The sequence below is a fragment of the Cnephaeus nilssonii genome, assembly GCF_951640355.1.
Source record: "Cnephaeus nilssonii genome assembly, chromosome: 4".
Taxonomy (NCBI): domain Eukaryota; kingdom Metazoa; phylum Chordata; class Mammalia; order Chiroptera; family Vespertilionidae; genus Cnephaeus; species Cnephaeus nilssonii.
Window position 1 is genome coordinate 104102330 of NC_137075.1, and position 26167 is coordinate 104128496.

At 48.2% G+C, this 26167-nt stretch overlaps 3 protein-coding genes across 5 annotated transcripts in view; 2 read left to right on the forward strand and 1 right to left on the reverse strand.

The window, feature by feature from the left end:
- The window catches only part of CCDC85C (coiled-coil domain containing 85C), a 71724-nt gene extending 67876 nt beyond the window's left edge, over positions 1–3848 (forward strand). For both annotated transcript variants that reach the window (XM_079769051.1, XM_079769052.1), the window contains one exon: positions 444–3848. In XM_079769051.1, coding sequence (XP_079625177.1) covers positions 444–533 — 90 coding nt within the window. In that variant the 3' untranslated portion in view covers positions 534–3848. The remainder of the gene's footprint in view (positions 1–443) is intronic.
- Positions 3849–3978: 130 nt separating this feature from the next.
- Positions 3979–21002, reverse strand: CCNK (cyclin K). Of its 2 annotated transcripts, none has more exons than XM_079769049.1 (11): positions 20929–21002; positions 15349–15597; positions 14597–14678; positions 13064–13195; positions 11597–11702; positions 11041–11098; positions 10108–10277; positions 9501–9775; positions 8800–8833; positions 5492–5563; positions 3979–5102 (listed from the first exon to the last, which is right to left on the reverse strand). In XM_079769049.1, the coding sequence occupies exons 2-11, from the start codon at positions 15543–15545 to the stop codon at positions 4477–4479; spliced, it is 1752 nt and encodes a 583-aa protein (XP_079625175.1). In that variant the 5' UTR covers positions 15546–15597; positions 20929–21002; the 3' UTR covers positions 3979–4476. The 2 variants fall into 2 exon arrangements, with proteins under 2 accessions (XP_079625175.1, XP_079625176.1); XM_079769050.1 differs by lacking the exon at positions 20929–21002 and adding an exon at positions 17487–17542.
- A 614-nt stretch (positions 21003–21616) lies between these two features.
- SETD3 (SET domain containing 3, actin N3(tau)-histidine methyltransferase) overlaps positions 21617–26167 on the forward strand; it is a 60399-nt gene continuing 55848 nt past the window's right edge. Inside the window, exon 1 of the mRNA XM_079768829.1 lies at positions 21617–21641. The gene's annotated coding sequence lies outside the window, so the exon portion shown is untranslated. The remainder of the gene's footprint in view (positions 21642–26167) is intronic.

Consider the following 26167-nt stretch of genomic DNA (forward strand, 5'->3'; position numbering starts at 1 on the left):
GACGGCTGGTCATGCAGGTGGTGCTTAACCCGAGGTGCAGCCGGCACCCCCACTCTGTGGGCCTGCAGGGCTGGGGCTGCCTTTGTTCTGGAAGCTGGGCTGCCCCTGACCCACCTCATCAACAGGAGCCAGAGGGAAGGGTGGTTCGCAGGGGCTGAACCGGGGTCTCCCGTGGGGTGGGGTGTTCTGAACCCCCTCCTCTGCTGCCTTCTGAGTCCATGGGCCCCATTGGACAGCTGCAGGGCCGAGCCCACGCCCTAGTGGTGACCTGCTCAGGATGGCAGGTGTGGCCATGAGGATGGACGTGCAAAGACCTGGCCTGAGTGTTTCCAAGCTTTATGTGGCCTCAGTTTCCCCTCCTGGCCCATGGCTCTGGGATGTGTGCACAGACCAGCGGGCGGGCTTGGGGTGGCCCTGCCGTCACATCTCTCCTCTCCGCACAGGTGGTCTGGAGAAAGCTGGGAGACGCCGCCAGCTCCAAGCCCTCCATCCGGCAGCACCTGTCTGGGAACCAGTTCAAGGGGCCTTTGTAGGCCTCTCCTCCGCGGACGTGGACTGTCCCTGCCTGGGAGCCCAGGGGAGTGGCCGGCCTTCCGGCCGAGCCACTGTCTTCTTCTTCTGTGATGAATTGTACATAGGATGCTGCCTGCTGTGGCTCGGCAGCCTTGGGCGTGGCCCCTGTTGGCCGGGCCTCCATCTCCCACATCTCACACCAGCAAACGGGGAGGCGAGACGCTGGCTGTCCCTGGACGGCCCGTTCCCATCCTGGGCCAGGCTTCAGGCTCGCTGTGCGAGAACGGAGGGCTGCTCTGAGACGCCCAGCCCAGGGACCAGGCCAGGCTGCGCCCAGCACCTCACTAAGCCCTCCATCCGCTGGCTGCCACCGCACCGGACAGAGGCCACTGTCAGCTGGACCCGGCGCAGGGCACCACTTCCCATCCACCCGCTGTGACTTGAACGCCGGCTCCCCAAACACTGAGTCCCGAGAGCCACGGGCAGGGGAGCGCCCCAGGCCCGTCCTCTGGCCTGTGCCCAGCCCCCTCCTGCCAGCTGCCGCTTGTTTTTAGAATTCACCCCTCTCTTCTCCCCCCAGTGTCACCCTGCCCTGTGCCAGGTGTGCCCTATATTTTGGGGGACCCTCCTGCCCAGTGCCTGAGGCATCTCCGCTTCCATGGTTCACTTTGGGCCAGGAGCACAGGAAGGCTGAGTGCAGAGTCCCTGGCTGAGCCCCACGCATCCCTCTCCGGATGGGCAGCACTGGGTCACAGCTGGGCCTCCGTCCACTGTGGAGTCCCCCCCGGAGCCTGGCCCCATCCTCAGTCACTGTGGACAGAGCCGCATGGCTGCAGTGACAGGGGTTCTGTCCCCTCGGAAGGAGCCTGACCTGGCTCTGGCTTTAATTTGCGGTGTGACCTTCAGCAAGTCACTCAGCCTCTTTAGGCCCGTGGTGCACAGTGAGGTCTCGGGTCTTCTTAGCCGGGCTCATGGTAGAGGCCATCACTGTAGTCAGCTGTGCTCACAGCATTGAGCCGATGGTGACCTGCTGGAGGGGCCGCTGGGGGCCGGGCTGGGGGCGAGGCCCGAGCTGAGTTCTGCTGCCTCCTCCGGGGGACAGTCCCTCTCCTCTCTGAGCCTCAGTGTCCTCCGAGGGAGCGTGGGAGCATGAGGGCCTCCTTGCAGGGCTCTGGGGGTCCAGTGAGACCATCAGTGTAAATGACCATGTATCAGCCGTAAAGTGCAGTGTGTACATTTTCACATTCACGTGTGAGGAAAAGGAGGCACAGAGGCGGTAGGCGATCGGTGGCCTGACCGGTGAGGCCCCAGAACTAGGCAGGCCGGCCGGGCCACTGTCAGTGCGGTTGGAAGGCCCTCACCCCATCAGCTCGTCCATCCTCAGACTCCCAGGTCCTGAAGGCTGCCCGCGGCCTTGCGCACCTGGCACCGGAGCCCAAGGTCATCTCTGCAGCAGGCAGCCTCGTCCAGGCCCATGTGAGGGACGGGAACCAGGACCGGGCAGTTCCTGCCGTCACCGGCCTTTGGCGCCCTTGGGTTGTACACTCAGGGGAAAGGCTCTCGGTCCTCCTGTGCCCAGGGGTGTAAGTGGGTGCTGCCCTGGGCATTACCGGGAGCCGTGGGCTTTCGAAGGACCTTCCATCAGGCCGGGTGGGAGCTCCCTGTCACATGGTGGTGGGTGACTCCTGCACAAGGGGGCAGCCAGCTGGGGTCAGAGGCCCCCCTCTGGTTGTGGAGTCCAAAGAACCACAAGCCGCCGAGGGGGAAGGGGCCATCTGGGTGGGAGCCATGTCCGGGAGCCCATTTGCCATGTTCGGATCAGGTCGGCTTTGCCACGACTGAAAATAAGCAATAAGGAAGGCCTCCTGGTACCTGCCGACGCTGCACACCGGCCCGGAGACAGCTTCACAGGGACCTTCCCTCCGGAGGGAAGTGACCCTGTCCTGAGGCTGCGGAGGTGTCCAGGGAGCAGGTGGAGTGGTCCTGCCGGAGCCCTTCCGCCTGCCATGCAGGCAGACCGGGCCGTGGAGACCTCCCTGCCCGTCCCTGAACCAACCCTGCGGGGGATGGCGTTCAGGGATGGAACTGTACCTGTGACAGCCATCTCCCAGCCTAGTACGCTGTTAGAAAAGCCAGCAGCAGCGCAGCGCTGCCTGACCCCACTGGGTCATGTGCAGCTGCAGGGGAGCTCACGAGCTGGGGGGCTCCCATGGGCCTCAATACAGGGGCAGCCAGGGGGGTCCCAGCTCTGCCACTAACGGGTGTGTAGGTGACACTGGGTGACCCTCTGCCCCTGGAACCTCAGCTCTGAGCTCACGGTGGGTGGGGTGTACAGACCTCGGTGTCCTTTCATAAAGGCCCTTTGCTTTCCAAATCCTCTGCTTCTAGATCCCGCAGCCACGGGGACACCTGCGCCGTGGCCTGCTCCCACTGTGACGGAGACCACCCTCAGCCCCCTGGCGGCCAGGCCCATCCTGGGACCGCAGCCTGCTGGGCACACTCCAGGGCGGTGCGCTTTCATCCAGAGTGATTAGCTACACATCAGTGTTTAAAGAGAAAAAGTGACCTTCCTTTTTTTTTCTTGAAAACTTGAGAGGAAACAAAATACTACTGATTTTTTTTTTTTTTTAAAGAAACAGTGCATGACTGCGGAGCGGTAGAGGTGTATATTTTCATAACGTGGGAGACTGGGCTGCTCTCTGGACCTGGCGGAACGTCTGGTTCCCGTCCCCGGGCCGCAGCCATGCTCTGTCTTCTGTAGGATGTGACCTCCTGAGAATGGCCAGCCCTGCCCAGCTCGGTCCATTTCTACCTTCTATTGAACCACTTTGATTTGGGGAGAGAAAAAGAAATAGAACTTTTTGATAGTGTGGTAAAACATTGAACTATTTTAGTAAAAGGTAACAGAGAAGATTGTGACAGTGTATACTTTGCGCTAGATAAATAAAGGCTCTTTGCAAGCCTCCTTGGTGGGTGCGCAGTGTTTGTCTCCAGTGTTGGGCTGTGGGCAGAGGGCTGCAGCCAGCACACAGCGTCCCCATTTGGCCCACTAACTGCCAGTCCGGGGGCCACTGCCTAGTCCTTAGGCCAGAAATGGAAAGGATTTCAAATTCAAACCCTCATCTAACCTAGGAGCCTAAGAGGCTGGCCCATGCGGGCACTGCCCAGGAGAGGTGGGTGAGGCCTGGTGGGCAGCGAGGCCTTTGGGATCCAGAGGGCGATCACACCCAGGGGCTACAGCAGGCCCCGAGCTCCACCGTCAGTAACAGACAAAGTTTCCAGAACTGCTTTTATTTGGATAACTGACTGAAGGAGTCTCCTGTGTAACCAAGATGGAATTCACAGTATGTTGTTACATTCACACTTAAAAAATATATCTCTATGTTCAGGAATTTGCAGATCGGTGTAAACATACATTCCTCCCCTTCTTCCCAGAGGAGAAAGAAAAGAGCCATCCAACCAGGCAACCCCTTCAAAATAACTTTAATACAAAGATGTAAATATAGCTAAAGCAAAAAAGGTTCTGACCGACTGCGTGTCATGGAAGAGAACACGGAATGCAAGTGATGACGACAGCTTGACTTCAGGTGGAACTGGACTGTTGAAAACTGCGTATCCAGGAAAAATAGGCACTGATTTCTAGAAGGAAATTCACTCCTTACGGAAGCTATTATTGAGCCAATATGGCTGGTTAACATGTTCACTAGTAGAGTCACCCAGGGCGGGACTCGGCCCTCGGCCCTCGGCCGACACCAGCACAGCCGGGCGGCCCGGGCACTGCCGAGGCTGCCCACCCCCAGGCGCGGAGGGCCGTCTGATTCACCTCCCGGGCCTGGTCCACGTCTTCCCACACTGCAACTGTCTAGCATTATACAGGTACCCTGCTGCTTCCTCACGTCAACTACCCTTCACGTTAATTAGAAAAACTTGTTAAAAAACAAAGGGGAAAAAAAAGGCGTCAGGTTATCTCATCCAGGCTGCGCGCCCCAGGCCCCCGACTGGAGGCATGCCAGGTGGGGGGATGGGTGGGGGCACGGGTGGCTGTCCTCCAGGGGGGACAGATGGAGGTGGGTAGCTAGCTGGAGGCAGGCCCAGGCCTGGAGGAGGGTGAGGTGGGACGGCATGGGTGGGGGGCAAGCGTGGAGGTGGGGGCGGGAAGTTGGGGTTGTAGGTGGGTGGAGGTGGAGGGTACCCGGGAGTCGGGGGTGGGATGGCAGGTGGGGGGAAGGAGGCTGGGGGAGGGGGCACTGGCGGTGGGGGTGGGTTGGGGGGGTAGACATGGGGGTGGTAGGGCAGGTGGGCTGGAGGCCCGTAGGCAGGGGGCAGGGCGCTGTAGGAGGGGCCCTCGGTCTTCATCATGGACTGCAGGCTCTGGTAGCCCTCTCCAGACATGTAGGAGCTGGTGGTGGACATCCCGGTTATGTAGCTGGAGGGTGGCGGTGGCGGTGGCCGGTGTGGCAGCGGTGGTGGCTGGTGCACAGGGGCCGGGTGGGCCGGAGGAGGAATCTGGACTTTGGGGAGCTCACTGGCATCCACAGGGCCCGGTGGCTCGGCCTCGCCTAAGGCAGCCGAGAGGGGAGGCTTCCGGTCTGCAGTGGAGAGATGAGTCAGTGCCCAGCAGCTCCACAGATCCCACCCCCACCCCATCACAGGACTAGAGTCTAAGATCTACGGCAACCCTGCCCAGATGTGGGCAATTGTTCATACACTGGCAGGGCTGTTTTCCTAAAACTGATTCTAAACTCACTTTTCCTGGGTAGTTCTGCATTTCTGGATGTGACCATTCAAATATACTTAGAATTTACAACATCCTCAAAACATCTGTGTAAAAGTTTTCTGAAAGATCCTTGGTCGCAATTGTTTTAACATTTTGGCTGCAAAGCCTCCCTTCTATAAACTTTCCCAGGACCTCCCAAGCCTGCCCTTCAGAAAGGTAGACAGAAAAGCTGGCATCCCATGGCTCTCAGCAGACACTGACCTGGCGGTGGGTGGGCCGGAGGCAATGGAGGGTGAGTGGCCTCTATTTTAGGAATTTTAGGTGGTGGTGGTTCTACGAAGAAAAAGATTAAAAAAGCACTCAGACCTCTTCATGTAATAAACATATTATAGTAGAAATAAAATGGACTGTTCAATGTCCTTGGGGAAAAGAGCAGATAACGTCGTAAGGGTACTTGAGGAAGGCCTCGGCTATATCATCATGCCCTGGCTCATTGGTTGAGCGTTGTCCCATGAACTGAGAGGTCACGGTTTAATTCCCGGTCAGGGCACATGCCCAGGTTGCAGCCTTGATTCCCGGTAGGGGGAGTGCAGGAGGCAGTTGATCAATGTTTCTCTCTCCCTTCCTCTCTCTCTAAAAATCAATAAAAAAAATCTAAAAAAAAAAATTAATAAAATGAATCATTATGTACTAATCCTTTTAAAAGAACAAAACAGCCCTAACCAGTGGTTTGGCTCAGTGGATAGAGCGTTGGCCTGCAGACTGAAGGGTCTCGGGTTCGATTCCGGTCAAGGGCATGTACCTTGGTTGCAGGCACATCCCCAGTGGGGAGGTGTGCAGGAGGCAGCTGATCGATGTTTCTCTCTCATCCATGTTTCTAACTCTCCCTCTCCCTTCCTCTCTGTAAAAAAAACAATAAAATATATTTAAAAAAAAAAACACACTAAAAATTATTTAAAAAAGAACAAAACAAATACAGCTCTCATCGCCTACCTCCCCTCTAAAAAGAAAACTAACCCACTATATCCCCTTTTCCACAAAGCAAGCCTTTCCAACAACTTGAGAGCAGCACAAAACCACTTCAGTGACCGGTGTGACTTACTAATACACAGAACACAAAGAAAGGCCCCGAATGCTCACCGGAAACCACCACCTTCAACTCTTGTTTAGGTGCATTTCCAGTTTATTTTCTCTCTCACTAATATTTGCTCCATTTGGCAGCCCGTTAGAAGTCACCATTAGAGAACTGGAGGCGAGCGACCTTAAATGCACTTGCTTAAGCCAAGAAGTTGGGGCCACTTAGGGCAGAGGACACAGCCCACCCTTCAGGGTGGAACATCTGCACATGACCAGCATCCACAGTGACGACACTAAATCGCAGATAAGGCTACACCAAGTCCAACTGCTTGTTTAGAAAGGTAGCGAGTGTGCACACATGATTGAAAAAGAACGCAACCTTTCTGTTTGCATGTTTTGGCCCTTTCTCCTGAAACTCCCTTTATCCGGGCTTGCACATCACTGATCTGATTCTGCCCCGGCATTGCTGATCACTTTCTTGGTCTCCTCTGTCTTAGACTTAGGCTGGATTCAAGGTCCGGAGACGTCTCTCTCTTTATCATCTTCCTTGGAGGCCAAGAGCTCTCTCTAGGGGGTGAATCGACGTCTCTAGCTTCTATCTCCTCCAAAACCGGGGACCTGACTTTCAAGTCCCATCACTAGATCCAGCAGGCAGCACCTCACAAGGCAGCCTTTCCCTCCGTCTCCTAACGGGTATCCCTCTCACCTCAGGCACTCCCTCTACCTCCTCCCACAGCCAGCCAAGCTCAAGTTGTCCAACAGAAATATCAAAAGAGCCACACATGTAATTTTCAGTTTTCTAGCAGCCATGTTCATTCAGAACAGTTGAAATTAATTTTAATATTTAACTTGATATATAAAAAATTTGATCATTTCAATGTATAATCAACATAAAATTGACCAATAAGATTTTTTGCATTCTTTCTTCTTTTTTTTGGGGGGGGGGGGGAGAGGGGTGGAGAGAGAGAGAGAAACATGGATGTGAGAGAAACATTGATTGGTTGCCTCCTGTATACGCCCTAACTGGGAATTGAACCTGTAGCCTTTTGGTGTACGGGATGATGCTCCAACCAATTGAGCCACTGGCCAGAGTTACATTCTTTTTTTCTTACTAACTCAGAAATCTGGTGTATATTTTGCACTGAGGGTACCAGGCCATTTGAGTGGGCCACCGCCAGTCCTCTGTAGCTACTTGCATGTACTGCACCGCTCAGTCAGATCTCACCTCCCGGCTGTCTGACCCTCCCTTCCTGGGCCTCTGGCCATCGCTCTGACTCTCCTCTCACCAGGTCTCACCCAGATGCTGGCAAGGTCCTTCCCATTCCCAACCACCTGTGCTATTACTACGGCCAGGAAACTTTCTAAAATGAACTCAGACTTTGCCATGCTTCTGCTACCAACCTCCCATGGCTCCCACTGCCCACGCAAAATCAGTTCCTCCAGTAGCAGGCGCTGTCATCCACCAACCACATTTCAGTCCTCTCTGAAGCGAAGCCCTTTCAGCTCTTCCTGTTCCAGTAAACTCCTCTCTCCATTGACTTCCAATTCCTTTGCTCACCTGCCTCCTTCGACTTACAGGGTTTCCGCTCTCAGCTCTAGTTCTTCTCCCAGGCCACCACTGGCTGTCTCCACCTCTCCAGCAGATGCTGCAATCAGCTCAGGATGACTGTATGTGTCTGCTTTTTGGTGTCTCACACTTTTTGCTCGTTCAGAACTAAAAAAATTTACCTGTACTGAACTCATCATTCCCCCAAAGATCCTGCGAAACATGTAGCTTTACTGAAACTTGAAGATCTCAACAACAGTACCACAATAATTCCCTGAGGCCCTACCATGGAACTCAGCAACAGAGAAACAGAGACAAGTGGACACTGTGCTTCAAAGAGCTCAGCACAACACGGCCAACGACCCAGAAAACGCTTCTCACTTCCTCTTCCGTAATCTTCCAGATTTTTCTCTCTTTACTTGCTTCCAACTCGGAAACAAATGAACCAACTCTGGGCTCTACTACATACGTACATATAAAAGGCGTCTGACAGAGGCCTGGCGCCCGTAAGCAGCAGGGCTGGCCGTGTGGTGGTTCTCTGGGCAACACCCTGCCCACCACGCAGTCCTTTCTCCACACCATCCAGCTGCTCGGTGTTCAGGACGGGGACACCCAGGGCACTTCACTCTCTTCATGTTTTTACTGTGTCACACTTCACTAATCTCTAACAACATATATTGTGGCAACCGGTCTCCTACATTCATGATGACATTTTATATATTCGACTCAGTACATTGTTATTGATAACTTTTATCAAAATATCATCTAAAAATAGAGTCGGGATAAACAGAAGACAATGCGTATTCTGGCAGAGTGGGTCAAGTTTGTGATGGGCTCTTTAAGATTAAATTTTAAGGCCAATCTAATCAGAAAAGAATCAATGTTGACTAAGAATTTAAAGTTTTGATAAGTAGACATATAACTAAAAAACAGAACTGGAAATTACCTGCTGCTTTGTTCTCTTCTTTGGGAGAAACAACCTGTTTCAAAAGAAAACACAACCGTTATCCCAGGCACTGGGAAGAGTGAGAAAAACAGACGAACCGGGCACGAAATCACAGTGACAGATGTGGCCTCACACAAAACCGTGTTGGCTGAACTTGCAGGGCAAACGCCACCTGCAGAGCACCTTTTCTGCTTCCTCCCTCCTCCCTTTGTCCGGAAATACTCACTGTCTCAGTCCTGACCACTGAGTCTCAGGCCTTCTAGCGCACTGCCCTAAGTTTGATGAGCAGAGTTGGCTGATACCTGTATATCCTGCATGGCTTCTTCTAAGGACTGAGTAACAGCAAATGCCTTCCCCGCTGGCTGGCTGCCACCATTAGGAGAAATTTCTACAAATACTGTCACTTAAAGATCCAAACACTATCGAGTCAGAGGGAACTGGAGACACCCATTCCAGCAGGGCAGAGGTGGAAACGACACCCTGGCAGGTTTCAGGGCCCTGTCGGAGGTGACTCAGGCAGCAGCAGCCGGAGGAGGACAGAGCCTCTCCTCTGACCACGGAAGTTTTCAGGCTCCCCATAGACATGCCGTCTGATGGTGATTTTTGGAGTTCCGTGAACTCCCTTAGAAATAGGAATGTGCTCAGGTGAGGCATTGCCACTGGGAAAGCTGGCCATGCCCAGTGCCACTCTGGCCACTCACCGTGGCTCGCTTCACCTGGCGGGGAGGACTAGGCTGTGGGGACGGTTTCTTGGGCTGCTGGACTTGCTGTGGCGGCGGCGGCGGCTGGGTTGATGGCTGCGGGTCCTTCTGAGGGGGCTGCGGTGGTTCAGGGCCTGGAGCCGACTGTGACGGTGGCACTGGTGGCACTTGTGGTGTGGGGTTGAGTGATGGGGGCTGATGCAGCTGATGAGGCGTGTGATGAGGCATCTGTTGTTTTCCTTGTGAGTAAAGATCCAGGATTTGGTGGCAGATATCTAAATGATAGGTGACAGTTACATTTAGCACAGATGGATATTTTAAATAAAATTTTACCTAGGAAAAAAAAGCCAGCCCATTTTCCTTTGAGCCACGACTCTCATACAAGGACCAACATGTCAAAATCATATTTGGAATTCACCCTGCCTCTGCTGTGCACCAAAACGATATGCTTGGACAGAGTGGATATTACATTTGAAACGTTAACCACAGATGCTTCTAAAGAAGAGTTTATGCAGGCCTATTGGGAAATCTGTTCAGGAATCATGTTCTCAGGGCAGCACCATCCAAACATGGAACACCCTCACAGAATGATCGGCATGCTCAGTACCTTCCAGAACATCCACAGGGACGTCTTGCACAAACTGCTCCCACCATCTCCGATACATGGGTTTGGAGGTCCATTCTTGTATTTCAAATTTGCACAAACGTCCCGCGAGATACATCACTGCCACTGCTATGATCTCTGGTTCCCACTGCAGTGACAAGGTCGTGCAGAGACTAGTTCAACAGGAAAAAGAGTTGACTTGACTTGGATGAACAAACATTTGTGATTAACTCAATGCATCAGTCAGATGGTGATCTAAATTGCAATTTGCTTATTCTTCTCTAAACACCATCAAATAAAGTATTATACATATAGTTCTCTAAAAGTATAAAAATAAGTTAATTTTAACCACAGTTACTTAAAAAATTTGTTTCTTAAAGAATCAGAAGAATCCCAGCTCATTAAAAATTACCATGCCATGAAATACAAGTGAAAATGATTTATGTTCTGCAAACTGTTGAAATCCTAGCCAGAGAAACGTTTCTTCCAACAGCGACAACTCCACTCACAGGCACTTTGTTCCTCATTAGATCCCTGGGTTCGAGAACATCAAGGCTCTAAAGCCATGACACCATATGGTGTTCTGCAGAATCCAATGGGTTCTCAGTATGTAGTTGTCCAAACTCTCCGAGGCATTGTTTTAGATTTATGTTTTAAACTGGAGAGAAGATTTCAGCATCCTGCCTCACCGTGACATGGCAGGGCATTGCCTCTGCTGGGAACAGGAGACCTGGACTTTGGCCCAGCTCTGCCCTTCACTGGCTCCTCAAGCTGGGTCAAGTCAGTTTCCTTGATATAAAGTAAGGGGTTTGGGTAAGGTGACATATGAAGTCCCTGGGTATTTAAAAACACTATAATTAAAGACTATACTTTCAGGAATCATTTCTATAGTTTGTTAAAAACACTGTAATTAAATCAACATTTGAGTATATGTACCTGTCATTTACAAATGTCCATGCCATTTGAACCAACTTTTGAATTTTGTTTTTATCACCTAGAAATGGGGGGGGGGGGGGGAGAAGGTAAATTAGTAGGGAAAGAAAATAAAGCAGCGCACAAGAAGCAACAAGTATTTATATAAAGCCCAGGTGCCCTCAGCACCATTCCAATACACAGCAAAGAGCTTCTGCATGGGAGACAAGGACAAACAAGTGGGTCCAAGCCCCACCTCTGTTCTCTCCACATGCCCTATGCTGAGAGCCACCGTTTATAGGAAGCTTGGCTCCATCGCCGAATTTATTAGGCTATTTAAAAAATTCTGACTCATCTTCCTGTCTCATACCACTTGGCAACTAGATGACAGAATCTGTTTATACACAAAAGGAAACAGTACTAACAGCCACAATATTGAATTGTCTGGGCAAGCTATGGCCCAGGTACTTCACACACCGAATTTTCTGTTTTCCTCTTTTAAGCATAATCGCAATGTCATCAAACGATGATGAAGACTTGGTTTCAGAATAAAAAAGTTCGTTTAATAACTTTTTCTTACCTTTGAGTTGTTTTGCATATTTGAGTAGGAACTGGTATGGATGTTCTACCTGTAAATCAAACTTTATAGTCTGTAGTAAGATTCTCTCCAGAACCATTACTTCTTCCTAAAAATAAAATAGTAAGTGTTGGGATTGTAGTTTTAGTCACAGGTCTAAATCAGCATTTAAAAAGTGAACTTTTCTATTTATTTATTATTTTTTAAATATTTTTTATTGATTTCAGAGAGGAAAGGAGAGGGAGAGAGAGGTAGAAACATCCATGATGACAGAGAATCATTGATTGGCTGCCTCCTGCACATCCCCCACTGAGGACTGAGCCTGCACCCTGGGCATGTGCCCCAACCAGGAATTGAACCGTGACATCCTGGTTCACAGGTCGATTCTCAACCACTGAGCCATGCCAGCCGGGCTGAAAGTTATGTTTTTAGAACATAACTAAGTCATGTATGCAATTATTTTAACACCATTTCCTGACATGGGCAGGGGTTGTGGGAAAAAGACAGGATGGGTGGTATAACCAATAACAATCTCTGGGTGTCTGAAAATATTAATACCTTCCACCATTCTTGGGAAGCAAAAGACACACAGCACATGCAATGCAGATACATGTACGCAGAGCACTGGCACTATCCGTCTACCCAGAAGCTGCCAGCGCCCCTGAACCAAAGAAGCCACACTGCTTGTGGTCGAGGAGCACAGACAGCCACGAGATTCTGTTCCTATCCACTACATGTGCTATCGCCCTAAATGCTCAGAACATGACTTGGCACGTAGCAAGAGCTACCTAAGTGTGGCTACATCATCTTCCCTCCTTATAGAAGCAAGGGAAAGTACCTCCGCACAGGGACCTGGGACTGGCAGATACAGGAGTCACAGCCATTGCCGACACAAGGACCTCTATCTTTTTAAATTTTGTTCATCCTCACCCAAGGATATTTTTTCCCATTGATTTTTAGAGTGAAAGGGAGGCGAAGAGACAGAGACACATTGGTTGTTTGCCTCCACACAAGAGCTGGGGATAGAATCTGCAACCTAGGTACATGCCCTTGACCAGAACTGAACACTCGACCCTTCAGTCCATGGGCCGATGCTCTAACCACTGAGAAAATGACTAGGGCAAGGACCTCTATCCTCTAAATAAATAAATAAATAAATAATACATATATATACACACACACACACACACACACACACACACACACACACACACACAAATTTATATATATTGATTTCAGAGAGGGAGGGAGAGAGAAAGATAGAAATATCAATGCTGAGCATCACTGATCGGCTGCCTTCTACATGCCCCACTGGGGATCAAGCCCACAACCCGGGCATGTGCCCTGACCTGGAATCGAACCGTGATAGATTCCTAGATCGACCACTGAGCCACACCAGCCCGGCAGGACCTCTATCTTAATGCTACCACAAGGAACCAAGATTTAAAGACAGGCAGTTATGATTCTTACCTTTGGGTCATCTCCAAACTGGCCAAATTGTACATCATTTAATAAACTCCGAGCTGTTTTGATGATATCTTTACATTTTTTGGGTGTTTCTTCTACTTTCCCAGCCAGAAAGAGACAACAAGCTCCTGTTACCTAAAAGGAAGACAAAAGTTCCTGAGATACTGTTCTCAAAGCTCACACAGAAACACAAGCAAAGATTTTTGACCTTCACTCTCCTAACTTCTCATTTCTTATTTACAAGGAACTCAAAGGAAATTTCACACACACACCCAATTTGGACCCATAAATAATTTTAATTTTCTGAAGAACATGCTATGTAAACAGAGTAGATGCCAGAAGGGAAAAAACCCACAGACACAAATTTTCTTTTCACACTGTGATCTTTGTTCCAGAAAAAGAACACAGCTAAACGCATGTCTGGTGGAGTCCATTTCTGTGCCAGTGCCCAGCTGTCCTTCCTTCCCCTTACGCTGCCTGGACCCTGGTCCAGTTCCCACATCACTGAGGTGGTCTCACTGCTCTCTCTCCAGCTTCTCTCCGCCTACTCTCATCTCTCCTGCATGTCTGACCCTCCACAGAATCCTGATCGTTAGATGTCAGACTCTGTGCCCGGGGTACAATGCTGACCGACACAGTGTCCTTCCTCTAGAAGTCGTGCACAAAACTCAGTAAAATCTTAGCAAAAGGAAAAACCCCAACAGACTGACCCCCTGTTCAGTCTAATTCTGTCATCTTCTTTATGAAACTCTTCAACCACTTCAATTTACCTGCTGAAGTCTAATGCCCCAGCCTGGAGTTCAATGTCCACATGGTCTGACCCAGTCTACCTTTCCACCCAGGGCCCCCATTCCATTCCTGCCAAATGAACCTCCTGGCTGGGCTGATACTTACCACATGGGTCCTCCCTGTCTTTGTCACGCTAGTTTCTGCGGGATTACTGCTCTGTCCCATCTGACATTTATAGTCAGGGCTTAATTACTCTGGCACCTGCTCCCTAGCATAGTCCCTGATCCCTCCACAATGCATTAATCTCTCCCTTGAAGCTGCAGCCTTCCTTCTCCACCTCTCCTATGTTCTCCCCTCTACCACCTATTCTGTACGTCACACCTCAGGACTAAAAGCACTGAGGCAGGTTCCCCGTCTGAGTCTCCCACAGAGCAGAAGACAGTGCATGTTTAAGGAGCAACTGCAGAATGAGCAATATGGCCTGAAACATTTTTATTCCTTCTTGGCCTTTGTTGGGTCTCAATTATAAGCCCAAATTTATCTTGGCAAAGGTAATAGGGAAGTAACTTTCACACAAAGTGCAATATGACTGTGGTTCATATCAGGCTAAATAAGATGATTTGAATATGGTTAATTAAAAAATGAAAAACAATCACACACAAAGTTCAAACTTGATTTTGTTTATACATAGTATGTACTATGTAAAAATAACTACTTTCTGGAAATATAGAGATTATAATTAGTTCACCGAACTGTATGGAAATAATTACATGTGATAGAGAATTACAATAAAATTCAAATACTTACATATCTTGGAAATTGCTTAAAAGAATGAAACATATAGAAGCGATGAAAATAAATTATTCCAGTTGCCAGGGTATCATAGTGTCTGTTGTTCTGGTTAAGGACTTTAATCAAGAAATTGTAATTGTTCTTAGTTAAATGTGGAGAAACTCAAACAACTCCAAGGAAGTCAGTGGTAAGATAAACACCGTCAGCAGCAAAGCAGGGAGATGGGAATCTCTGGATCAGAATTCACCCCAGCAAGGTGAGTTTACACTGTGAACAAGGCCAGGCTTCACCATCCTTCAGCTGTGATCACTGGGGGCTATTTTCCTCCTGGTGGCCACCTGCTCAATGCCTAAGTCTATACATTTAAATGAAAAAACGGAAACCGAAAACCCCCAAGAGCCAAGCTAATCAGAAATATCATTAGTTAACAAAGATATTCAAGGGCCATTTTAGTACAGAGATATTACTATATGTCTATTTAAAGGTAAGATTTCCTTTGTAAAAATTGATTATAGAGAGAGGAAGGGAGAGGGAGAGATAGAAACATCAATGAGAGAAACATTATCAGCTGCCTCCTGCCCCCTACTGGCGATTGTGCCCGAAACCCAGGAATCAAGTCAGTGATCTCTTGGTGCATGGGACAATGCTCAACCAACTAAGCCACAGGGGCTGGGAGATATTATTATATATTTTATCAACAGTATTTAATTTAATTCTCAGTGTTGGTGATGGGAAGCCTAAAACAGATTCTAAAGAGATAAGGATACAGTCCCAAACGTGTGCCCACATCAAAGATGAACCGAGCCCCCTCTCGGCGGTACCGGGCCTCAGTGGCTGGGTCAAGTCCTTCTAGTTGAGAGGGTGTATGAGCCAAGTCTTTCTTATCCCAGTACCAACATGGTTTTGTGTGGTCCAGGTTTGCTGAGGTTACTGAAGGGCTTGAATTTTCTTTATTTTCCTTCATTTATTGACGTAGACTTGTTCTTTTCAAAAGGTTCTCTGGAAATGTTAGAATCCTATGAGAAAGAGAAGCAGCAAAGTTGGAAAGGGATACCCATGTGAAGCAATCCCAATCATTGAAGCAATCTAGAATTATAGATGGTACCTGATTTTGGATTGAAATTTCCCACTGAAACAACATTACTGATTGGCAGTTAAAAGCCCAAGCTTACCTCCAAAGCCAATTTAAAACATTTGTACACATTGTTCTGTGCCGTATAATAACGGACTTGAGCATCCATGGATTTTGGTATCCACAGAAAGTCCTGGAACCAATCCCACTCGGATACCGAAATGCAGTGAAAATAAGTGTACATGGATGGAACAGAAACAGTCCTCTAAATAATCTACCCCCTTGAAAAGTTCTTACTTCAGTTCTATAACCCCACTCCCTTTTACTCTTCCATTATTTTTTCACAAGCCCCTAAAGTCATAAATTTTCTCATTAGCAGTTCATGATTACTGTGAAAGACTGAGAGATTTATGAGCTCCACAAAGTAAAACTCTTTCCATAAACAAGCAGTATGCCAAGGCATTTTAGCAACATCTTTCAAGAATGTGCCTTTGATATTTCATTTTACATGATGACAGGTTAAATTCATTTTTAAACATTTAGAGTTATGGATACTTACAAGTTGGAAACAATAGTCAAGGCCAATACTTGATTTTTTCACACAGTACAGAAATTCACTCTAAACAGTAATATTTGGTCACTCACTAACCTTCATTTGGCCACTTTCATTAGTGGAACAGTAACAGTTTACCAGGCAGCCTATAGCATTGCTGAGTATCAATAACTGGTACTTACATTAATTCTTTAAAAAAAAAAAAAAATATATATATATATATATATATATATATATATATATATATATATTTATTGATTTCAGAGAGGAAGGGAGAGGGAGAGATAGAAACATCAATGATGAGAGAAAACACTTGACTGGCTGCCTTTTGCACACCCCCTACTGGGGATTGATCCCACAATTTGGGCATGTGCCCTGACCTCCTGGTACATACTAGTATGTCAATGCTCAACCACTGAACCACACCAGCCAGGCAAACATTCATTCTTGCATTAATTTTATATTAATTTTGAGATCTGTTCTGTTCACCCCCTAGATCTGGTACATAGATGGCACAGAATAAGGAGTGAATTAAATCTACCTTTCAACAACTCTCTATAGCTCCCACTTAGCTCCTTGAAAATAACTTTCCCTATTTACTGACTGCCTTTTAAATATGTGAAGATGGTTTTTACATTCCCTCTCTTCTTCAGGGCAAACATCCCATTACCTCCACATAATTTTTAGTGTTTCAAGATTTCCCCCTAAATACTAGCATCCAAAATGAAAAACAATATTTTTTCTATGACTGGAGTAGTACACATGGGATGAGAGGTTACTAATATTTAACATGTCCAATGAGTGGCCACTGAGTTGCAGCATGCCTGCAGGTTGTTTTCTTATCCTCACAATTTATCGCTGAGAAAACGGAGCTAATGAGACATGAAGCAACTTTCCCAATTCACACCACTAGTAAATGGCAGAGCCACAGTTTGTCATTAGGTTAAGATACTGCCTTTCCTCAAATGGACACTAAGTTCCTCTATAAACATAACATTATACCCTAGAACCATTTTTGTCAAGGTAGGCCTTCTTTTTATTTATTTATTTATTTATTTATTTATTTAATTTTTTTTTTATTTCTTTATTAAGGTGTCACATATTTGTCCTCATCCCCCCATTCCCATCCCCCACCCCTCCCCACGGATGCCCCCAACCCCCTGTTGTCCTTAACCATTGGTTAGGCTTGTATGCCTGCACACAAGTCCTTTGGTTGATCTCTCCCCCCTACCCCCACCCTCCCCAACCCTCCCTCTAAGGCCCGACAGTCCGATCGATGCCTCCTTGTTTCTGCGTCTGTTCTTGTTCATCAGTCTATGTTGTTCACCATTTCCCCTAGATGAGTGAGATCATGTGTTACTAGAAATGTACTTATAAGAACCGAATGTGAGACGAGCAATAATAGTTATGCTGACAGGCAAATGAATCAGTCTGTAGTGAGTTTCTTTCTGGACCAACAGTTCTTTTGAGACCCAATTTCAATGTCCACCAGTTCCTTATGTGTACATGTCGGCACTGACTTTTCAGCTCTGGATGGTGGACAAATGGTGGTAATGCAGGTCCGACTCCCTCTGGTTTGGTCTCGCCCAGACCCAGGGGCGCGGCCTCACCCGGGTCCCGGGATCCAGCCTCACCCGGACCCAGGGGCGCGTGGCCTCACTCGGACCCAGGGGTGCAAGGTAGGCCTTCTTCATCTCCAACATGGACAACTGGGTTTCTATACATTTAATCATTCCTGGTAAATCTATATCTTGTTAGTTTGGGACTATTCTTTTAGCCTTTAAAAACTTGTTGCTTCATTTAACATGCTAACTACAGGTTTTGAGTGCATTTATTAATTGGAGAAGCATGCCTCATATATTTGGTAATAAAAAGTGCTAATCAGAAAAAGAGTAAGACCAGAAATCTGTAGTCTATCTCTAAGGACCTCTCTTCATTCAGGCTTACATCTCCTCATTAACCAATATTCTAGGTTTGATAACTTGAATGGATATAAATCCATCTAATTAGACCTCATCCAGTGTACTAGTACATTTACCTGTGTTGACTAGGATAGGAAGAGATTATGCTCAGTGACCTGAGCTCTGCTGGTCTGAGCTTCCAAGTACTCACAAACTCTTTTTGCTCTCTGACAAGATTCTTAAATAGATTGTTAAAAAGTTGTAGCATCTGAGAGCCATCCAATAGGTCTGAGATATATAAGACTCTAGTTTTCTATCATTAACTGTACTTCGAAGGAAAATGATTCAATTAAGAGACACAGTAAACATGAGATGTATGAGGCTGCTGCTAGTGTAACACATATACACTATCTTTTACTAGAAAGAGTACACTCTAACATAGAGTAAAAGCACAGGATAGTGAAGGAAACCAGTTTTGTCACACTGAAGCTGCCTTCTTTGGGACATAGGTTCTAAGCTGGTTATTGAGGAACAGGACTCAAGAAGGAATCTGTCTCTTCCCCCTTTCCTGCCCAAGAGACTCAGACAGAAAAACCTGCTTCAGGAAGGACGCAGTCTTAGGATGTCGGCTTAATCCAATTTGAATCGAGTATGGTAAGTAAGAGGGCTTCGGGCAGGAGTCTGTTAGCTAGGTACCCTGTGTCCCACTGTTTTTGAGTCACCCAGCAAGAATTTTCCTGCCTGCCATGCATGTTCTGCTCTTCTCAACTACCAGTAATCCTCAATTACCTGTAAACTGCCCATTCTCACTTCTGAAATCTAATACCCTGTCCCCACGTTTTCTCCAATGTTGCCTCCCCATCTTTGGAATATTCATGCCTATGTGAGTGAATTCCCTATATGCATGTATTAAAATTTTTACTTTCTCCTGTTAATTTGTCTCTGTTCATTTAATTTTTGGCCCAGCTATAAGAACTTAGAAGGTGGAAGGAAAAGTATTCTTTTAGCTTTCACAACAGTAAATACATAAACCAGGAAACAGTTTATTATCACTAGCAAGTATTATGTACTGTACATAATTGTACGTGCTACACTTTTATATGACTTTCAGTTCAGATTTGTTTACACCAGCATCACCACAAACACGTAACTTGCACTATGACTTTATGACAGCTGTGGGAATTTTACAATCTTATGGGACCACCTTTGTATATGTGTTCCATCTTTGAACAAAATGTCACTATACGGCGCATGACTGTAGCTCATTTCATAGGCCAAAACTATGACCATTTTTTTCTTTATGACATTCAATTTTTTAAAAGTGACATTTAAAAATGTAAGCATCTCGCCCTAGCTGGTTTGGCTGGGTGGATGGAGCGTCGTCCTGCAGATTGAAAGGTCCTGGGTTCGATTCTAGTCAGGGGCACATGCCTGGGTTGCAAGCTCAATCCTGGAAGGGCGGGGGGGGGGTCGGCGCGCGAGTCTAGGAGGCGGCCGATGGATGGTTCTCTCATCATGGATGTTTCTATCTCTCTCTCCCTCTCCCTTCCTCTCTGAAATCAATAAAAATATGTTTAAAAAATAAAATAAAATGTAAGCATCTCAACAATTAGAATATTTCGTTACTGCTTGTTGATGCAATCTACATTTCCAAAATGAAACAAATGTTAAACATGCTTATGCACCAACCAACTAGTATGTTTGAAAAACATATATAATCAAAATGAGACAAAAGGAATTAAAATCCTAAGATTAGATACCCGTTGGTTGTCATTCTGAAAACAAAACAGAAAACAACAACAAAAAACGTCCTGGATAATTACTTAATTTACAGTCAAAATTATTTAATAGGCAAGCATCCTAATAATACAATCTTAGCCAATACGTCTATCATCCATCCCTTCCTCATTCTGCAATAGAGAGCTTCCTCTATATCCGTCACGCAGTGTTCCAGGACGGGATCCCATTCTCCCCCATTCGCACAGACCTTGAATGAGCGCCCACCACTGCCAGGCCCGGTGCAGGACCTCTCTCCAGAGCGCTTCAGAGCGAGCTTCGCGGACATGCGCAGGCTAACCTTCAACAACATAAAAAGGCCACCGCAGCTAACTGCTTTCAGAAGCCGTGCCTAACGTCGGATGGTGTGAGCGAACGCTCCGTTTAACTGGCAACCCACAGTCAGGGAGCGCAGCCGACCGCGTTCAGTGCTAGCGACAACAGAGAACCGCTCAGCGAACGCCTCCAACCAACTTCCTAAAGAACAATTCCTTTAGGAACACACCACACCGACCCGGGAACGGGTCCGCAAGAACCGTGTCTCGGCGAGAACGAATCTAGTCGCGGAAGTGCCTTGTCCTCCTTCCTCCTCAGACCCCAGAGTCGGCGCACCCAGGTGTGAAACGGCACCCGAGTGTCCGCCTCACCCAAGTTGGGACGGAGACCCCGAAGTGGCTGGGAAGATGCGGGCGGCCGGAGGCTGCGAGGCTGTGAGCGTGCGCGCGCGGGTGAAGACCCCGCCCCTTCTCCCCACCAGCGACCAAGTCCCCAAACCTTAGCCGCCCCTCTGGGCGAGGCCCGCTCCCTGTTCTAGGGTGCGCGAGGGCCTTTCTCCTCCGCTCTTGCGCCTCCAAACCCTCCCCCGAATCCCGTCCCGCAGCCCCGCCATCGCCCGCTAACTTCGAGCTGACAGCGGGCAGCGGAGGGAGGCGGTATCCGGGAAGATAGACTCCACTAGGGGATGGAGGCAGCTGGCCATCCCCTACTCAGACCTTCAGGTGCGCGGGAGGTGGGTGGGGCTGCCCGCGGTCCGTCGGTCACTCACCCCTCGCCCCAGGTAAGCCCCTCAGCGACGTCTCTCCTTGCCGACCGCGGCCATCTTGGACGTGGGATCTCGGGGCATACGTCATTGCGCTGCGTCGGCGCCGGAAAACACGGAGGCAGCTGCCAACCAATCAGAAGAAAGCAGAGCTCTCAACGGAGGAAAGGCCAGCCAGTCATTTTCAGGCCCCTCCCCGCAGGAGGAGGAGCCTGTCAGAGGGCCACTCCCGTTGGTCCCGCTCCCGGGGCTAAGGAAGTTCGGAAGCAACCGAACGTGCTAACGGAATTTGGACGCGAGAGGAGGGGCCCGAAGAGCCAGTCTTCCAATCAGCGCCCGGGCGTGGCACAGTTCCACCAATTGCGGCCCCGGAGCTGAGGGGGCTGGGCCGACAGTTCAGGCTCCAGGAGCCGGCAGGCCCAATGGCTGGGGAGGAGCCCGAGCTAAACGGTAGGGGAGCGATGGGGCGGAACTGCGCCCATGCGTTCAGCTTTGGGCCAATAGGCGGCGGCGGCGGCGGCCCGGGGCGGGGCCTGGGGGCGGGCGGAGCCGGGGTGGGCCGCGGCGGCGGGGCTGTCTCAAGCTGCCGTCCCGCCCCTCCCGTCCGGCTGCCGCTGCCGCCGCCTCTGTCGCCGCTGCCTGGGGCTTGGTTGAGGTGGACCGTGGGTTTGGGCCGGAGTGTGGCCCCGGTGCCGCTGCGTGAAGGGGCAAGCGGGCAGGTGAGTGCCGGCGGCGTCCCCTCCGCGCGCACGACCCGCCGCGGGGCAGACTCCCGCGGTCGCTCCCGAGTGCTGCGAGGCTGCCTCCCACCCCGGCCGGCGTCCCTCGGCCGAGGTCCGGCCCGCGCCCCGCCCGCAGCTCTGGGCCCGGGGTGCAGCGGGGGTTGGTGTGCGCCGTCGGTCCTGGAGGGGTGGACGGGCGCGGGGTTCCGGCGGGGTCGGAGGGCGCCCCTTGGCCTTTGCCCTCCGGCCCTGACGGGGCCTGGGCGCGCTCGCAGCTGCTCTGCGCCCTTTCCCGGCGCCTAACGCTCCCGTCCCGGCTCTGCCCGCCCCCGAGGTGGCAGCAGGTGCAGGAGCGCCCGGCCCCTCTTCGCCCACCGGGTGGGGCCCAGGCCCCTCGCCCTCGCGCGGGGCGGCTGGGCTCTGCGTGCGTCCGGCTCTCGCTCTCGCTCTCGCTTCCTTCCTTCCCGTCGTCGTCACCCGGTTGCTTGGGTGAAGGCTGTGCGTGCGGCTTTTATGTTCCTCTCTCTCCAGACCTCGGGTGCCCGCCGGGGGCCCGGGGACCAAGCCCCGCTTCTCTCCCTCACTTTCCAGTTATAAAAACAGTTGTTGAAAATAGGTCATCTTCCTTCCCACGCGCCCTGGCCATCTTCCACACGTTTCGTGCCCTACTAGGGAGAAGAATTCAGGGCTTTGGAGTTTGTCATTCCGGCATTGAACTCTACCTCCTCGTGGCTCCAGCCTGGCGATGCAGCTCTCTCTCTCTCTCTCTGCCTCTCCCGTTTGTTTCCACTCGGGGAAAAGGAGACCATTCGTGTCGTGTCAGGCGCCACTTGCTGCGGGGCCTCGCCCCCGCCATGAGGTGACGCGTTTAGGATCCCTTGAAGGGGATGGTTTTGCTTTTCCAAGTGCAGGCGGTGATGTTTCAAAAGCAGAACCACTCCTAAAGTATGTTGACAGGGTAATTTTGCTTTTCAGAACCTCCGAAGCGTTCTCCTTTCAGCAGGGGACCTGCCCGGAGCTTGGTGGTGGTGGTGGTGGTGGTTCTACGCGTTTGTCATAACTCAGAAGTGGGCACTGAAACGTGTGAATTTTATCCTGTGTAAACATCTCTCCCTGCCCCGTTTTCTTCTTCTCAAAAGTGACCCCACTGTTATTTCAGAACTGAACTAACCAGTAATAATCTTGGAGAGGTTTTTCTTGCTATTTTATGTGAACACATTTACCTCAAGAATAAAAGCAGCTTTCCTCTCCACGGTTAGTCTTTTGTAAGACTTGCTCGAGCCATGGTGTATTTTGTCTGTCCATGTCGGCTACCATGCCTGCAGCCTTGCCTTACCAAATTAGTCCCAGGGGCTGCTGTGATTGAGATTTTGGTCAGGTTCCAGCGAGTTAAGGAGGAGTTTTTCTCTTTCCCAAGAAAGTAGTTTGCAAAGCCGAGATCTCCAACAGCTACAGAACAATCTCTTTATTGAGACCCCAAACACCCTCCGGTTTTAGCCTCCTGCTACCCTTCCTGTGTGCCTTGCTTTCTCTGTATTCATAACTAAAGTTACTATCTGAAATGAAACTTCAGCCTGAAGGAGTAAAACGGTTCCTGCTTCTCATCTCTTCTGTACCCTAACTTCTCTCAGTGCTTTTCTCCTGGCATAGGAATGATGTTGGATTTAAGGATGAAACATTGATGCCTGCATGTGCTATAGAAGTGCAAGTTTCTGCTCAGCTCTGCCCATTCTGCTCAGCAGTACAATAAGATTGTCCTGGAGAAGGAACCCTTGTGGAGCCGTTCTTCCTGTGGTGAACATTCAGGCCACATTTTAAATGATAATTAAAACTTCACTTTAGAGGCCACTGGGAAATGAGAAAACTGATGGTTGTATGCAGATATTTTTCCATTCTAAAGATCAACTTTAAGGTTTTTGTTTTGAGAATGGCCTCCTTGATATCTAGAAGAGAATGACAAAGGAGATGCCGGCTAGGAAAGTATCAACAGAGGCTTGAAAACCAGGGACTGTGCTTGTGCTGTGTGCAATTTTCTAAAAGTATGAGTGAAAAATCTTATCTCCTAGCTTAGGGCTACTTTTCCTTTTTTACTAGATACCAATTTAGTTTGAATTATTTCAAGTCCTTTAAAATGTTTGAATTACAAAGTCTTTTTCTTATCACTAATCTGAAGTAGCATTTAGAAATGTAACCAATAATAGTGTCCTTTTTTTGCGTGTAGTTTGATGACTATCTTTCACTGGAAGGATTTTTATCTTTCGAAACTGGTTTGTCTGTCCTTGGCTGCTGTGCCTGGTGCTCCTGTTGGGAGTGTGAAGGAAGAGTTTCAGCGAGTTTCTCTCTTGTTCCTAAATCCTGGGAACGGGGCCTAGGTTTAGTTCCCCCACGGAGGAATAACCATCATTTCTTACAATGGCAGTAAACATTATTAACACCCTAGTGTTAGGTTATTGTAGAAGTTGCTTGTGGCCAGTTATTTGCTTTCTCAATTAGCTACCGTTCTGTTTGGGCCAATATTTCGATTTCTGTGCATCTTTTTTTTCTCTTGCTACTCTCATAGAAGTGTTTATCTTGGGTATCCATTCATCCTGAGTCATATTTAGCAGTTAAGAGTATCAGAGAGACTAAGGATTCCTTGCTTTTGAATTTTGCTAGCTTTCACTTTTGTTGCATTTACAGGTGCATCTTATTTGGCAAAACTGACTTCTGTACATTGAATTTCCTTTTATCTCATTTTCCTACTTATAAAATTGGAGATATTAAATATTTTGATCTGCAAATATAGTTAATTCACATGTTTATTCTCAAAGTAAAAATACTGTCTAACAAAATATTATTGCACATATTTTTCTATTACAAAGGAGTTGATAATGTAAAAACATTCAAACCTGTAAAGAATTTTTGTGAGTTTATTTGAGCCAAAATGTCGACAGTTGCTGGGAATATCTCAACGGATTGGGATAATGCTTTAGAGAATGGAGGTTTTTTAATCTATTTTTATACATTGCAATTAAAGGAGGGGGTGTAGGTGGGTTACATGAAATCCACTAGTGATAGATTAAAGAGGCGGGAGAAAGCAAATCGGAGAAACCTCTGGGATTGGATAAAAAGTAAAATGATAGACACATTCTTAGGTGGGTGCAGGATAGTTAACAGTCTACAATTAACATGATAACATTAACAATGAAGGAATTTATGGTCTCTTGTCCTGGCGCCCAGGGCATTTGGTTGTGCCCCAGGGGTCGAGGAAAAAGGGAAGTTCCATTTCATAGGTATGTTATCTTAGATGCAAAAAGACAATAGGCCCTGTTAAGGTAAAAAATCGACCTTGTCAGGAAAATACCAGCCTAGGACAGGACTACCCACCATCACTGCTTTTAGTTAAAGTTTTAATTTCAGACCATCCTTTGTGGTTACTTATGTCTTTTTAAGTTTGCAAAACTGCCATGCAGGCCTTCCCTCAGCTTGTCAGTTTAGCAAGTAGCCTCCCCCCGCCCCCTCCACAGAGTTGAAGCTTTAAAAAAAATAAAAATTACTTGGTAGGCTTAAGGAAAAAAGCTTAATTAGCACAATTGGCAAGATTAGAAGCCCTGCTCTTTGTTGTTAAATTCACCCTGTAACTCAAACCGAGATTAGCTGGGTAGGCAGATTTCCAGGTGGGGGGTTTCCTCCAGGTTTTGGAAATAAACATATCGTAAAACAAGAGGTAAGGTAAGGTATTGATAACTTCAACTGAAATAAGTTTGAATGGAAGAAAAATGATTCAAAATAATAAAAAATTCAGTATCAAAGTTAAGACTGCAATTCTTTCTCAAGAAAGAAAGTTAATTAATAAGATAAGTCTAAACACTTGGCTGACAGTGGAAGACAAGTGCGACACTGAAGTGAAAATTTTGGAAGAGAGCTGAGGGATACTGTTTGCCAAGCAAAAAATCAATTTCACATGCCCAGGCTCAGGGATGGGATGCAGAGGGAGGGGACGGCAGAGGGACTGAGCTGGAAGAAATGCTTTCACTGTTTTTGAAGAACTAGAGAATGTAGATAACCAGGTGTCTGCATGGAGCTCTTAATAAATGTGCAGTATTTTAGGCTTATTACCTATCCCCCATCCTGTGTTTCACTCTCCACTTTTAGGATACAATTTGTTAGAGCATGACAAGGTCTAAACAATTCTATGACTACGTGGTTTTAAGGTCTCAATCTCAGTGAAAAGGCATGACTTCAGTACCAATAGTTTTCTGTTAAGAGTAAAGTAAGGATTAGTGTTGAAAAAGACTCATTAATGTCACTTTTACCATAACATGTTTACTGATGACTAATAGAGTTTCTCATTTGTTGAGTGTAATGCTTTAGTATCGTTACATGTCATGGTTACTGAGGTGGTTTCTGCAGTTTTTCCATCCGGGACAAGAGTGTGGCATGGGCGCTGTGGGATTGGGTGGAAGCTCATTACAAGTTTTGCTCCCATTCCACATTTAAGCTGAGGCCACTCCTGTGTATTTGAGCAAGCCAGCAAAATGGCT

Bases quoted from the DNA above. Each gene is read 5' to 3' on its own strand.
- CCNK (XM_079769049.1), bottom strand. From the start codon at position 15,545: ATGAAGGAAAATAAAGAAAATTCAAGCCCTTCAGTAACCTCAGCAAAC. The intron at 9,776-10,107 runs GTACTGAGCATG...CCTATCATTTAG, and splicing joins CCCTGTGGATGTTCTGGAAG to ATATCTGCCACCAAATCCTG. The intron at 5,564-8,799 runs GTAATTTCCAGT...TTTTCTTCGTAG, and splicing joins AGAAGAGAACAAAGCAGCAG to AACCACCACCACCTAAAATT.